Source organism: Dysidea avara, chromosome 11 (genome assembly GCF_963678975.1).
Source record: "Dysidea avara chromosome 11, odDysAvar1.4, whole genome shotgun sequence".
Taxonomy (NCBI): Eukaryota; Metazoa; Porifera; class Demospongiae; order Dictyoceratida; family Dysideidae; genus Dysidea; species Dysidea avara.
The window spans coordinates 748,030-762,399 of NC_089282.1; the positions used below are offsets into that span (position 1 = coordinate 748,030).

The 14,370-nt window shown below is 36.7% G+C and overlaps 1 protein-coding gene across 8 annotated transcripts in view; it reads right to left on the reverse strand.

Moving 5' to 3' along the window:
• Nucleotides 1-14,370, reverse strand: part of LOC136237872 (adhesion G-protein coupled receptor V1-like) — a 206,773-nt gene that overhangs the window by 8,776 nt on the left and 183,627 nt on the right. For 6 of the 8 annotated variants that reach the window (XM_066028111.1, XM_066028112.1, XM_066028113.1 and 3 more), the window contains 6 exons: nucleotides 10,990-11,127; nucleotides 10,731-10,937; nucleotides 8,694-8,831; nucleotides 8,435-8,641; nucleotides 5,402-5,539; nucleotides 5,143-5,349 (listed from right to left, as the gene is read on the reverse strand). The exons of 1 other annotated variant lie outside the window; for it this stretch is intronic. In XM_066028111.1, the coding sequence (XP_065884183.1) occupies nucleotides 5,143-5,349; nucleotides 5,402-5,539; nucleotides 8,435-8,641; nucleotides 8,694-8,831; nucleotides 10,731-10,937; nucleotides 10,990-11,127 (1,035 nt within the window). The remainder of the gene's footprint in view (nucleotides 1-5,142; nucleotides 5,350-5,401; nucleotides 5,540-8,434; nucleotides 8,642-8,693; nucleotides 8,832-10,730; nucleotides 10,938-10,989; nucleotides 11,128-14,370) is intronic. One more of the 8 variants, XM_066028114.1, reaches the window with a different exon arrangement.

The following is a 14,370-nucleotide window of genomic DNA, read 5'->3' on the forward strand; positions in this document are numbered from 1 at the left end:
TATGGCAAAATTTTCTTCCAAAGCTGCTTTCTGCGAGTTTCAGCAAAACTTGTCTTCGCTCATACACTTATCAGTACGTGGCCACTTCTTTTGCTCTCCAGACAACTCATCACAAGTAAGTACTATCAACCCGTTTCAATTTATTGTAATACAAGACGCTATTAGCAACTATAGTACTATTCTAGTGAGTGAATATTTCTGCAATTATGTAACACTTGTGGAATAGTTTGTGTAGGACTAGTAAACCCAGGAACCCAGGAAGCAGAGTTAGTTGCTTCTCCGCCTGGTAGGGATAGCCATCTCGTGCATATCTTGCTAGTGGTACCATCACAATTGTTGGTTTTTTTTGTCGTGCAAACTTAGACATGCTTTGACCACTGTACTGTTGATTTACAGTCCCTTTAGCAGGCATTTTCGAGCATTCTAACTATCTCTTGTAGGCTTGTAACTGGTTACAGTACAAGTTCTTACCATGTTTCAAGTTATTATGGTAGATATGACATGAAACTAAATCGAATCTAGCTGTATGTGGACACTTCTGTTGCTTTAATGGCACCTTACGCATACTAAAGTTTCTTTGTCTGATGTGTGATGATGTAATATAATTGACTATAACCACAGTACACTAAAATGTATTATATCTACTAAACAAAACAAAATCTGACTAAATCACATACACCAACCTATCCCACTAGTAGCAAGGATTGATAATAGCCAAAGTGTATTTTACCATTTCAGTGGACCTTTAAGCTCAGTCTGTTCAACATGAACTGGTACATTGATCAAGGTATAGTGTTTTCCTGTATATGCGGACAAAGCAGAAGGTCATTTGAACAATGAGATGTGATGGTAAACTTTATTTCTACTGCATTGTAATAAGCACCCATACCTCATGTGTTGTATGCTGTATGTCTCATTGTAAATAAGCACCCATACCTCATGTGCTGTATACTGTATGTCTCATTGTAAATAAGCACCCATACCTCATGTGCTGTATACTGTATGTCTCATTGTAATAAGCACCCATACCTCATGTGCTGTATGCTGTATGTCTCATTGTAAATAAGCACCCATACCTCATGTGCTGTATACTGTATGTCTCATTGTAAATAAGCACCCATACCTCATGTGCTGTATACTGTATGTCTCATTGTAATAAGCACCCATACCTCATGTGCTGTATACTGTATGTCTCATTGTAAATAAGCACCCATACCTCATGTGCTGTATACTGTATGTCTCATTGTAATAAGCACCCATACCTCATGTGCTGTATACTGTATGTCTCATTGTAATAAGCACCCATACCTCATGTGCTGTTTGCTGTATGTCTCATTGTAAATAAGCACCCATACCTCATGTGCTGTATGCTGTATGTCTCATTGTAAATAAGCACCCATACCTCATGTGCTGTATACTGTATGTCTCATTGTAAATAAGCACCCATACCTCATGTGCTGTATACTGTATGTCTCATTGTAATAAGCACCCATACCTCATGTGCTGTATGCTGTATGTCTCATTGTAAATAAGCACCCATACCTCATGTGCTGTATACTGTATGTCTCATTGTAAATAAGCACCCATACCTCATGTGCTGTATGCTGTATGTCTCATTGTAAATAAGCACCCATACCTCATGTGCTGTATGCTGTATGTCTCATTGTAAATAAGCACCCATACCTCATGTGCTGTATGCTGTATGTCTCATTGTAAATAAGCACCCATACCTCATGTGCTGTATGCTGTATGTCTCATTGTAAATAAGCACCCATACCTCATGTGCTGTATGCTGTATGTCTCATTGTAAATAAGCACCCATACCTCATGTGCTGTATGCTGTATGTCTCATTGTAAATAAGCACCCATACCTCATGTGCTGTATGCTGTATGTCTCATTGTAAATAAGCACCCATACCTCATGTGCTGTATGCTGTATGTCTCATTGTAAATAAGCACCCATACCTCATGTGCTGTATACTGTATGTCTCATTGTAAATAAGCACCCATACCTCATGTGCTGTATGCTGTATGTCTCATTGTAAATAAGCACCCATACCTCATGTGATGTATACTGTATGTCTCATTGTAATAAGCACCCATACCTCATGTGCTGTATGCTGTATGTCTCATTGTAAATAAGCACCCATACCTCATGTGCTGTATACTGTATGTCTCATTGTAAATAAGCACCCATACCTCATGTGCTGTATGCTGTATGTCTCATTGTAAATAAGCACCCATACCTCATGTGCTGTATACTGTATGTCTCATTGTAAATAAGCACCCATACCTCATGTGCTGTATACTGTATGTCTCATTGTAAATAAGCACCCATACCTCATGTGCTGTATACTGTATGTCTCATTGTAAATAAGCACCCATACCTCATGTGCTGTATACTGTATGTCTCATTGTAATAAGCACCCATACCTCATGTGCTGTATGCTGTATGTCTCATTGTAAATAAGCACCCATACCTCATGTGATGTATACTGTATGTCTCATTGTAAATAAGCACCCATACCTCATGTGCTGTATGTTGTATGTCTCAAAACAAAGATTTTCTTACTTCCCATGAACAGAAAATCTGGTTTTATTAATTTGAGCTTTGTTATACCAAAGCAATTAAAGCATGCATAAGTTGTATGTAGCACGCATATTTTACCCAGTTTATTTCAATACGTTTTTATAGCAAAATATACTGTTTGATAAATGTCAATTCTAGACATTCATGCCTCCAGAAAATTTTGACACTTTAGAAGCTTTGAGATTAATAAATTTTAGGCTACTTTTATCTAACAATCACAGTAAATCCATGCTAAATTAAAACTAATTGAAAGGTTCCCTGTATTTACAGGCCTAGCCTTCTCACAGGTCCCTAGTGGGATAGCACTTAATATATCAGGTTGTAGTTAGCTTTGATTGCTCTATTAGAGTAGTTACTTGACTGCTCTATTAGAATGTTTAATGCAGTGACTTGCATGGAGCTAAACCACATGTTTGCTCTTGACACCTTTAATGTCACCATTAATTATCTGGTTGGGTGAAATGTAGAAACAATCTGACACAATAGCCCCCAACAGAAATTTCTGTGATTACAAAAGCAAAATTTCTCTGAACTATGCTACAGATACTGTTATCTAATCCAAAACAGCCAAGCTGTAAAAAAAAAGAGTGCGACCCTCAAAAAGGCTATGGTAGAAAAAGATGTGAAATCCAAGATAGCGGCCAAGAAATGGCTGTGATGGTAGGTTAATGGTAATAACGACAATTCAGGTGAATTTTGGTGCCGTTTGGTCTTGGCACAAAATTCACCTGAATTGTCGTTATTAAAATTTTTACCATTAACCTACCATACAGCCATCTGGATTTCACATCTTTTTTTACCATAGCCTTTTTGAGGGCCACACTTTTTTACAGCTTGGCTGTTTTGGATTAGATTTCACTTCCTTTTGTATTTGTATATCCCACATGGAACTTTTTTAACCTATCTTTTTTTCTTTTCCACAGGAAGAAGAAAAGATGAGGTAGATGTTAAATACTATAAATATTTCTAATTTTATCAGTAAATGTACAAATTACATATTATATATATATAATACGTATATTTATTACAGAATTATCTACATGATGGTTTCTTTGTAACTGAACACTCTACAAGGTGACTTCTTCTAGCTGATGTCTCTACAGGGTCACTAGTTTGTAGCTGAACTCTCTACATGGAGGTTTCTTTGTAACTGAGCTCTCTACAAGGTGACTTCTTCTAGCTGAACTATCTCTTTCCGTAGTTGAACTCCCTACAAGGTAACTTCTTCTAGCTGATCTATCTACAGAGTGAATTGTTTGTTACTGATCTCTATTCAGGTTACTTGTTTCTAGCTGATCTCTTGAATTCTCTTCAGAGTGACTGCTCTATTAGGATGACTGCTCTATTAGAGTATCTTGATCTCGCACTTGCTACACAAAGTTGGATTTTGTGGTATAACTCTGTGGCTTTACGTCTGATTCTTCTACACCACTGAAGAGCCTTTCTAAGATGATTACTCCATCTGTACAGCGATTTTCAAAGCATTATCCCAAGCGGTTTTTCTGGTAGGCGTGACAAGTAGTCGTTTTTTATTAGCTAATCTTGATCATGTAATTGTTACACACTGTTGGTTTTTTCATTGTATCTTTCTGGTTTTTAGCTCGATTTCTTTCAAACCACAAAAGGTTTGAGGTTCAATAGTTAACCTATTCATCCACCAATTTTCAGCTTCTTCCCATAAGCGGTTTACCCTGTAGGTATGACAACATATTGGTGTTATTTTTCATGAATAATCTCTAATAACTCTTTGCCTGTTTATCATATTCCAACCAAAGTTGGTACCAAGATGCGTCGTTATACCCCCCTTCTGTGTACAAAATTTCAAGGCAACCGGATATAGCGTTCGCGTTTTATAGCAGTTTTTGTAAGTGTGCGAAAAGAGGAAGAAAAATAAGAAGAAAATAACGAAGAACTAAGCCAATTTGTGAAGTCGCATATCTCGGTAACGCCTAAAGCGATTTCGCTCAAATTTGGTATGTGGGGTACTGAAGTTGGCGGGCGAGTCCACAGCAAAACTTGTCTTGTTTCATCAAGGCAGCACAGAGTTACGGAGGTGCAAAAATTGTATTTTCGTTCTTCCTGTCAATATACTCACGGGTGGTGCGCACCGGCTTCTTGGGCCACACGACACACTAACCGTGTGTCTTGATGACAACCAAGCTTTGGCAGCACATTTCAACTCAGTATTCCAATAGAAAATTTTGTAATTCAAGTTTGCAAATTTCACATTTGATATCATGCACTACCCTACTCTACTAATACTCCAGTGGAGGTTTCTGTACAGTAAAATATACAAAATACAATATAATCTATAAGCCTTGTCAATTTCCAATCTCATAGCTTATACACCTTTTCTCTCCCAACAAACAGAGAATTAGTAGAATTTGACTTTTGATTCTACACACAAAGGAACAACTAGTCCTTGCAACAACACTTTGGGATAATTATTCTTAAACTAAGTAAAACAAGTACTTTATTTTCCTTAGTATGAACCTTATCAATGAAACTTTTCTGAACAATCCAAAAGGAAGCAATTATAATATATCACTTACCCTCATCATCCACTATAGTCACTGTAGCACTATCAGGATCACCACGAGTAACACCAGCTGGTAGTGTATTACGAATAATAGTGAGATCAAAGTCCTCATTGCCTTCATTAAAATTATCATTATTAATTGGAACATCAAATGGAACACTGGTCTCTCCAGCAGGAATTACAACATTGTATATTCCAGAATCATAATCAACACCTCCATCTGTAACATTATTACTACTATTAACATTTTGTGATGATGTTACTTCACTCACTAGTAGCAGTATTCCCAGTATCTCTAACTTGTACAGTAATATCAGTTGATGATGGGTTACTGAGAACTAGTACAGGTTGTGCTGGTCCATCATCTTCATCAACTCTGTATGTTGTTTGGCTAAATGATACTGCAATACCTACATGGAAAAATTGAATTTAACATGTTAACCAAATTGATCAGTACACATTTCAATCCTAGCCTAGGTCATAGCTTTTTTTCAATTTTGGGACCTTTTTGATGCACCTTTTTTTCTATCTGTTCCATGCAATTTATAAACTCTTATGCTCACAGTTTTTCAGCACTGGCACATAGACTGCCTTACATCATAGGGACCCTTATAGCACTTTTGTGGTAATGTATTCCAGGTGGTTTTTTTTGGGTAAAACTTATTGCAAGGCTGTTTTTTAAAGTGCGAGAAAAAAAATGAAGCCAAATGATTTCTACCAATCCCTACTTATTTATATGATAATAATAATTATGACCTTTAAGCTAATGTATGACCTTTAGAGTGAAAGGATGAAAGCAAAATTAGTGAAATAGTTGTGAAAGGTCAAGCAATTGCACACACAGTTCTATGGTATCTGCATATGGTGCCAGTATACCATTTTCAGATGCACAGTAGTACCTGTCCATGAGGTAAATCTGAACGAAGTGTTATATAGATTAAGTGTGAAAGAGGCTTTTACCTACACACTGGACAAACATACAGATGGACAAATATGTTAGCCATTTTCCTGCCCTAGTACTGCTGTAATGATGCTATAGCAGGCAGATGAAATTTTTAAAACTCACTGTATATCGAAACATTAGACTTTTTGCTTCGTTTAAAGACCCGGTTGCGCTAGGTGTATGGCCCCTGAAATTTCAGATAGCCAAGGTAATGATGGCGGATTCGTGAATCTGTTGATCTGATTACGTTCTGTCTACTGCACTATGCTGTTTGTTTTCACCATTTATTCGCTTCTTTGTTCTTCTAGAAGGATAATTAATGGTTGTGGCACGCGCCACAACCCAAATACGTGATTTTAACAAAGTGGGAGTACATGTGTGTAAGACAAGGGTGAATGGGTGAAGCAGTGACACAGTGCCTTGCAGTGACGCTTCTAATACTGTTCCTCATTTGTAACGCAGTGTACCAGGCTGAACATAACTGAAACAAAGCGTAAAGGCCGCTTCACCTTCGAGTCAGTAATTTATAGCTGGGGCCTGATCAGATGAAACATTAACTCTGGCACACTGCTTTCTTATGATGTGGTATGTGTGGGTTCACCAGTCATAATAATGTTACAGAATAAATATAAACAAACACGTATAAGGAAAAATTAGGAATTTTACGTTCGATTTAGGGATCATAAAATAAAAGTAGAAAACCAAGTGAGGTCACCTACATCTGCAGATATACAATTGAACATTTAATCCAGTCATAGGTATAGGGATTAGGTATAGGGATTAGGTATAGGGATTAGGTATAGGGATTTAAAAGTCACTAGTATATCTGCAGGTGTAGGTAATCTCCCGTTTCCCCCTACTTTTTTCTATGATCCCTAAAGCAGATTAGAATTCCTCATATTTCCTTATACTTATTTACTTTACTTGTACCTGTTGATCTATACAGATAGACAGGTGAAGCCTAACCAAAGAACTATTGAGTATAAGTAATAATTCATTAAAGAGACAATAATAGTATCAGTAACAATAGTAGTTGTATTTTGCAAAGAGTGTAGAAGTTGGAGGCATAGCTCATACTTGAACAACTGATTTCAAGATACTACATGTGTTACATAACAATTTACATAGTATTGAATTTGAAGAAAATTGTATGAGTTGTAAGTAATAGTTGTATCATGGGCTCCTGATATGCAATATGTACACCCAAGCTTGAGGGCTGTCAGGCCCGAGAGCGTGGGTGTACATATCAGGCAAATCACGAGGGCATGTGATACAACTGATATGTACCATGCCAATTGCAGGCTAAGAGCCCACGGGCGATTAATCACCCATACCAGGCCACTGAATTTATTATTTAGCAAATGTTGTAAACAGTCTGTAAAACAATGCAGCAACTTTAAAATACTTGTAAAATTGCTTAATTGAACTTGTCCATGATACCCTTAGGATTTTCCCATTCATGTTAACAAACGTAGTCACAACATTAGTTACTGCTGTCCCATAATCGAATTTTACAAGTTGTAGATTGTTTATCTTGTGTTACCTGAAAAGTGGGCGGTATTAAAAAATGTGGCGAACTGCTTGTGAATATGCTACAGCACTAGTTCTCACCTCATCAAGGCCATGGTACATTTATAAATGTAGCATATGGTTTAACTTAAATGTAACATGGTTTATAAGATATGTACTGCAAGGTAATAATCTTTGGTGGTAAAAAAGTTTGGTGAAAACCCATTATTACAAAATTTATGGAAAAACTTTGGGGCTTCATCTGAAAATATTTTAGCTACCACATACCGTACCGCTCGAATGTAATATCGCTTCACAGTAATTAAACAACTTTCCAATTAAGGAGTGTGACAGCCATTTTGATTATGAATAGGGATGACGAGTCACGATAGAAATGGCTGCCACACCCCTTAATTAGCAATTTTTTACACACTTGGTAGTGACGTTGTATTCGAGTGGTAGCTACCATACAAGTGTAAGCATCGTTTGCTGGTTCTTGTAATGTCGAGAGCAATGTTTGGATTTTTGTCAACTCTTGTGGGACAATGAACTTTGTGACAATCAAAAGGAATGCTTGCAAATTCCCACAATATTTGTCATGATGCTTCAATACCCCATCCTTTCAACATGGCTAATCTGCTCATGTGAAAGCTAAAAATAATTGGCAGATAAAACTTTGGCAATTGTAATGCTATACTATACAGTACCTGAAATTTGCCTTTGAAGTTAGGTGGCTTCATTAGCAATAAAAAAAAGTTATTTTAGAAATTATTTTTTACAGTATTACAAAACTATTTTGAACTAGTGAAAATGTTATACAACATTTTATTTGTACTTCATATACATCACATACCATCATCATCTCTTATAGTCACTGTAGCCCTAAAAGGATCATCACGAGTAACACCAGCTGGTAGTGTATTACGAATAATAGTGAGATCAAAATCCTCATTGCCTTCAAATATAGTATCATTATTTATTGGAACATCAAATGGAACACTGGTCTCTCCAGCAGGAAATGTGACAGTGTATATTCCAGAATCATAATCAACACCTCCATCTGTAACATTATTACTACTATTAACATTTTGTGATGATGTTACTTCACTCACTAGTAGCAGTATTCTCAGTATCTCTAACTTGTACAGTAATATCAGTTGATGATGGGTTACTGAGAACTAGTTCAGGTTGTGCTGGTCCATCATCTTCATCAACACTGTATGTTGTTTGGTTAAATGATACAGTAAGATCTACAGGGAAAAATAAAAATTAAACATGTTTGTTTGAATTGCTACATAACTTCATAACATTGCATTAGTATAAATTGTGATATCTAGACCAGTAAAATTCTTACATGTTTGTACACTTTCAACTATGTTTATCATATAGTATGATAGTATTGTATATTGGGGATCATGAAAGTTTGGGCTCTTCTGGCCAAAAAATATTACCCTAAAACCAGCTACCTCACAATACCTTCAGTATGACTCAAAGTGCTTCCAACAGATTGCTATAATTAAAATTCAAACAAATATTACAATTAAAAATATTCAGTGAAATTTTCTACTGACAGACTGCCTGACTGACTGACTGATACCTTCATACAAGTATAACTTGATAATAATAGCTAAGGCTATGGCTTGATTTTGTCACTGTCTGACATTGCTTCAGCATGACAAGTGCCTTTTGGAATACTGCAGTACGTTCAATGCATGCTTGATGGACCTACCTGTGCTCCTTTTGTGATATCTTTGATGACAGTGCAAGGTGTCAATTTGTGGTAGGTCATGTGATGACTTCCCTATGTTTCCATTAAGATTGGATTGATTGCAAAGGTTCTTCTCATAGTATTCTTCATTTGTAACATGCTGAACATAGCTGATAACAAAGAATAATGGCCACTTTGCTATTTCAGTAATTGATAGTTAGGATGCACTTAGATGAAACAATATTCCTGGTACCTTCCTGGTACCATTCTTCTTCTAATGTGGTACGTATGTGTTAGTTCATCAGTCACAATAATGGTACAGAAAAGTAAAAAAAAAAGTACAAGTAAAAATTAAGAATTTTAAGTTCGATTAGGGATGAAGAAATAAAAAGTAGTGAAACAAGTCCACTAGTAAATCTTCAGGTATAGGCGACCTCCCTTGTTTCACTACTCTTTATTTCTTTTGATCCCTAATCAAACTAAAATTTCTTTATTTTTACTTGTACTTGTTGATCTGTATAGATAAACAAAGAATCCTCAGGTGAAGACTATTGAGTATAAATGAATAGTTCATTAAAAGAGACAAAAATAGTACAAATAAAGTAAAAAGTTGGTGGCATAGTTCATACTTGAACAATTTAGATGCATTGTAAGACACTACATGTGTTTACATAACAATTTAAAGAAAATTGGTAATGAAATGCAAAATGTGACCAGATCTGCAAGAGCTCCACATATTAGAGCATTTTTCAAATTCCATTTTCTTTATCCACATAGCCAAAGAAATGGCCAACCAAATTTTCAGCTCTAGAAGCCAAGAACTACAGCACTACAAAGTGGCAACAGCAGAAAAAATTGATTTGTACAGTGACAATACGGAAAATAAATTACAAGCACTTAAACACATGGCCACAACTTATGAATGCAGTCCTCTACTGAGATGCAACTTACACCATTGGGCTCTCCATTAACAGACGAATCTATTGCTGAGTAAGTTTTGTCTTCCAGGCCTTTCCTACAACTGGAGTGAAGGTGAAAATACGAGAAAAATGATAACAAACTGCCCGTCCAACGTAAAGCAAACTAATGCTAATATCTTCTCTCTCCTTGGGAGTACTGACACGCAACACAGATTTTCTCTAACTCCACCTGCTTTGGAGATCACAGTGCTACAATAGTTTTTGCTGTTGTCACCTTCCTCCATTGTGAAACAAGCGCTCAAAAATTTTACAGAATTTTTTCAATTTTGTAAATATTTCACCCATTGCATTCTACTGTAAAATTAGGCTTGCACTAGCATAAGGGATTCTTGCAGATCCGGTCACAAATATTTTAATAGCAATTAACATTATTTTAACATCATTTTTCAGTATTATGAAACTACTTTAAACTAGTCAAAACGTATACAACATTTTATTTGTACTTCATATACATCACATACCATCATCATCTCTTATGGTCACTGTAGCACTATCAGGATTACCACGAGTAACACCAGCTGGTAGTGTATTACGAATAATAGTGAGATCAAAGTCCTCATTGCCTTCATATATATCATCATCATTTATTGGAACATCAAATGGAACACTGGTCTCTCCAGCAGGAAATACAACATTGTATATTCCAGAATCATAATCAACACCTCCTCCTGTAACATTATTACTACTATTAACATTTTGTGATGATGTTACTTCACTCACTAGTAGCAGTATTCTGAGTATCTCTAACTTGTACAGTAATATCAGTTGATGATGGGTTACTGAGATCTAGCACAGGTTGTGCTGGTCCATCATCTTCATCAACACTGTATGTTATTTGGTTAAATGATACAGTAAGATCTACAGGGAAAAATAAGCTTTGCTTGAATTGCTACATAACTTCATAACATTGCATTAGTATAAATTGTGATATCTAGATCAGTAAAACCCTTACATGTTTGTACACTCTCAACTATGTTTATCATACAGTATGATACTACTGTATATTAGGGATTTGGGATTTTCTGGCCAAAAATACGATATATCATCCAAAACCAACTTCGCAGTACCTTCATGGCAGCTTGGCAGTAATAGTTAGGTATACCCAAGTCCAAAAGTGCCTTCAGTATAACCTGAAATGCTCCCAATAGGTTGCTACAAGTTAACCCTTAAAGCTGCATAGGCTGATATATTGGACATTTTTTAAAAGCATGTAAAACACATAAATATTGCAAGTAACACATGCTAAAGAGTGGCTTCTAAACAGCCAGCACAGACAAGCTTGTCTAATGTTATTCACTGAAAACCATATATCAATGAGTTTATTCATTGGGCTACTTAGACAAGCATTAATAATTGTTGTAACAACAATTGCTCACTTGCTATGACGCCACGAAGAACTTAACCAGTTAACTGATTAATTGACCAGTTATTTTTATAAATTCAGTTATCAGTTATTTTTCCCATAACCAGATAACCGTTCTCTAATATATACACTCAAAAATGTATTGTTTCATTCTTCAACACTGATATCACACTTGTTGTAAGATTCAGCTTTACATATAATAACATGTTGGCTATTGCTTTGGCCACTACAACTATTATCTGATAAACTATACTATAAAATTTTTAAGGTACATGAAGCTTAATTAATAAAACTAAGTTCGACATAATTAACAAATTTTGTTAAGTTCGGTTAACCGGATAACCGGCAGTTATAATTTGCCCAGTAACCGATTATGAAATTCTGTCCAGTTTCACAGCTCCATGCGTCAGTAGCCATTTATAAAAATGTTTGACTCACGTAAGCTTAATATGGCATTGGTCCTTACCAGAAGTCCATAGGACATGCTGTGAAGAAGTTATCAACCATTTTCTGAAGGTATGTAATAAGTTGTTTTTGTGTTTGTATTAATGGTGTGTTTTCAACCTTATGCTTTTGCCAAAGGGTAAAACCCTAGGTATCGTTTTAATCCTTATTACATCACGGATAGAATGGCACAAATTGCATAACCTTAGTGCAGTGCTTTGTTTACAGTTATGTATTACAGCTGAAATATTGGCCAATGTATTTTCAGTGCACTTTTATTAATAATTGCGGGTGGTTTAAAGGGTTGACATATATTTTTTTCAGTGGAATTTTGTACTAACTGACTGACTGACTGACTGATGCCTTCAGACAAGCATAACTCAATAACGGCTAAGGCTACGGGCTTGATTTTGTCACTGTTCGACATGGCTGTATACAATCACTGGACTAGACTGGTGGACTGGACTGGACTATTCCAGGCTACTGACGGGGGGAGAGTGAGTGGCAATTGGGACATTTGCCCTGGACCCCATAGCTACATTATTTACACATACAATAAAAAACACATACAACAGTGTAAATCTTCCCTGTACGAAGACACGGGAACAGATAGCCTCTATTAGCCAGCAAGCTCCGCAAGATTCATATAAACATGAGTATAATTCCAGGGTCACTTTTAATATATCATATAGCATTATTAAGATTGAGACACTCTAATAGAACAGTCACCCTAATGCAGCAGTCAGGCAAATATTTGGGTGTATAATAGTTATTCTAACAAACTGTTAAAATCAGTGTTACATTCAGAGGGTATAGTGTTTAAAATTTCCTAGGTAGTATATGTTTGGCAAAATTAAAGCCTTAATTTGAGATACCCTAATAAAGCAGTCAGTCTAATAATCAAATAAACATAATAATTATACTATTACTCTATTGAAATCATTCTGATATTCAATTTATTAGACAACTATCCCTCTAGAGATCAGCAGGGAGGCAACAAATTAGCCTGTGCCACAGGGAGTCAGAAACATGAACCTGAAAACTATGATGAACGCAGAAAAAATCCCAGGCCAGGTGGTGACTTGACAGCTTGCAGTCTAGGCAAGTGCCCTGAGGACCTTGGATCCTGGATTCCCTCTGCATTCAGCCAGTACTTAAACATCTTAATCTCAGAGGGTAAATTTTTCAAAAATTCCTTGGGGGCATGCCCTAAGACCCCCTAGGTAGGGCAGCTGAGAGAATTTAGGGAGCCCATGGCAAATAAGAACCCTATAACTGACAAGTTAAAGGAATTTTAAGTTCGATTTGGGATCATAGAGAAAAAAGTAGGGAAACAAGGGAGGTCGCCTACACCTACAGATATACTAGTGAACATTTAATCCCTAATTCAGTCTACACATACAAGACTGAATTAGGGATTAAACATTCACTAATATATCTGCAGGTGTAGGCAACCTCCCTTGTTTCCCTACTTTTTTTTCTATGATCCCTAATCGAACTTAAAATTCCTAACTTTTCTTTGAACTTGTTTGTTTACTTTTTTTGAAACATTATTATGACTGGTGAACCCACGCATCTACCGCATCAAAAGAAAGGATGGCACCAGAATTAATGTTTTCGTCTGAAAAAAGGATCTATGGTCTGAACGCACGCCCAGCTATCAAATACTGCTTCGAAAGTGCAGTGGTCACTGCGCATCGTTTTCAGCTACGTTCAGCCCGTTACACAGCGCTACAGATGAAAAACAGTAGAAGACTTCAAGAAGTGCCTATCCAGTCACCACGAAAATACGATGATTCGCACACCCCCAACTATCGATTACTGCCTTGAAAGTGCAGTGGCTCACTTTCAGCTATGTTCAGCCTGTTACAAAGTGTCACAAATGAAGAACAGTGTTAGAATCGTATCTGCAATCAATCTAGTCATTACGGAAAATACGGATGATTCCCATTTACAAATGTACTATAGGGAAGCCATGCATCGTGCTACCGCGAATCAACACCTTGGGCTGTCAGCAAAAAGAAATGGGACACAAAGGAGTACAAAGGTTAGTCCATGATGTGTGCATTGTACATACTGCAGTATGCCAAAAGGCATGTCTCAGGATGAAGTGACGTCGAACAGTGAAAAAAATCAAGCCCGTAGCCTTAGCTGTTATCGAGTTACGCTTGCCTGAAGGAATTAGGCAGGCGGGCAGGCAGGCAGGCAGGCAGGCAGGAAGGCAGGCAGGCAGTTAGACAGAAGAAAATTCCATTGAATAGTGGACTACTGGACTAGTGGACTCGGGTTATTTT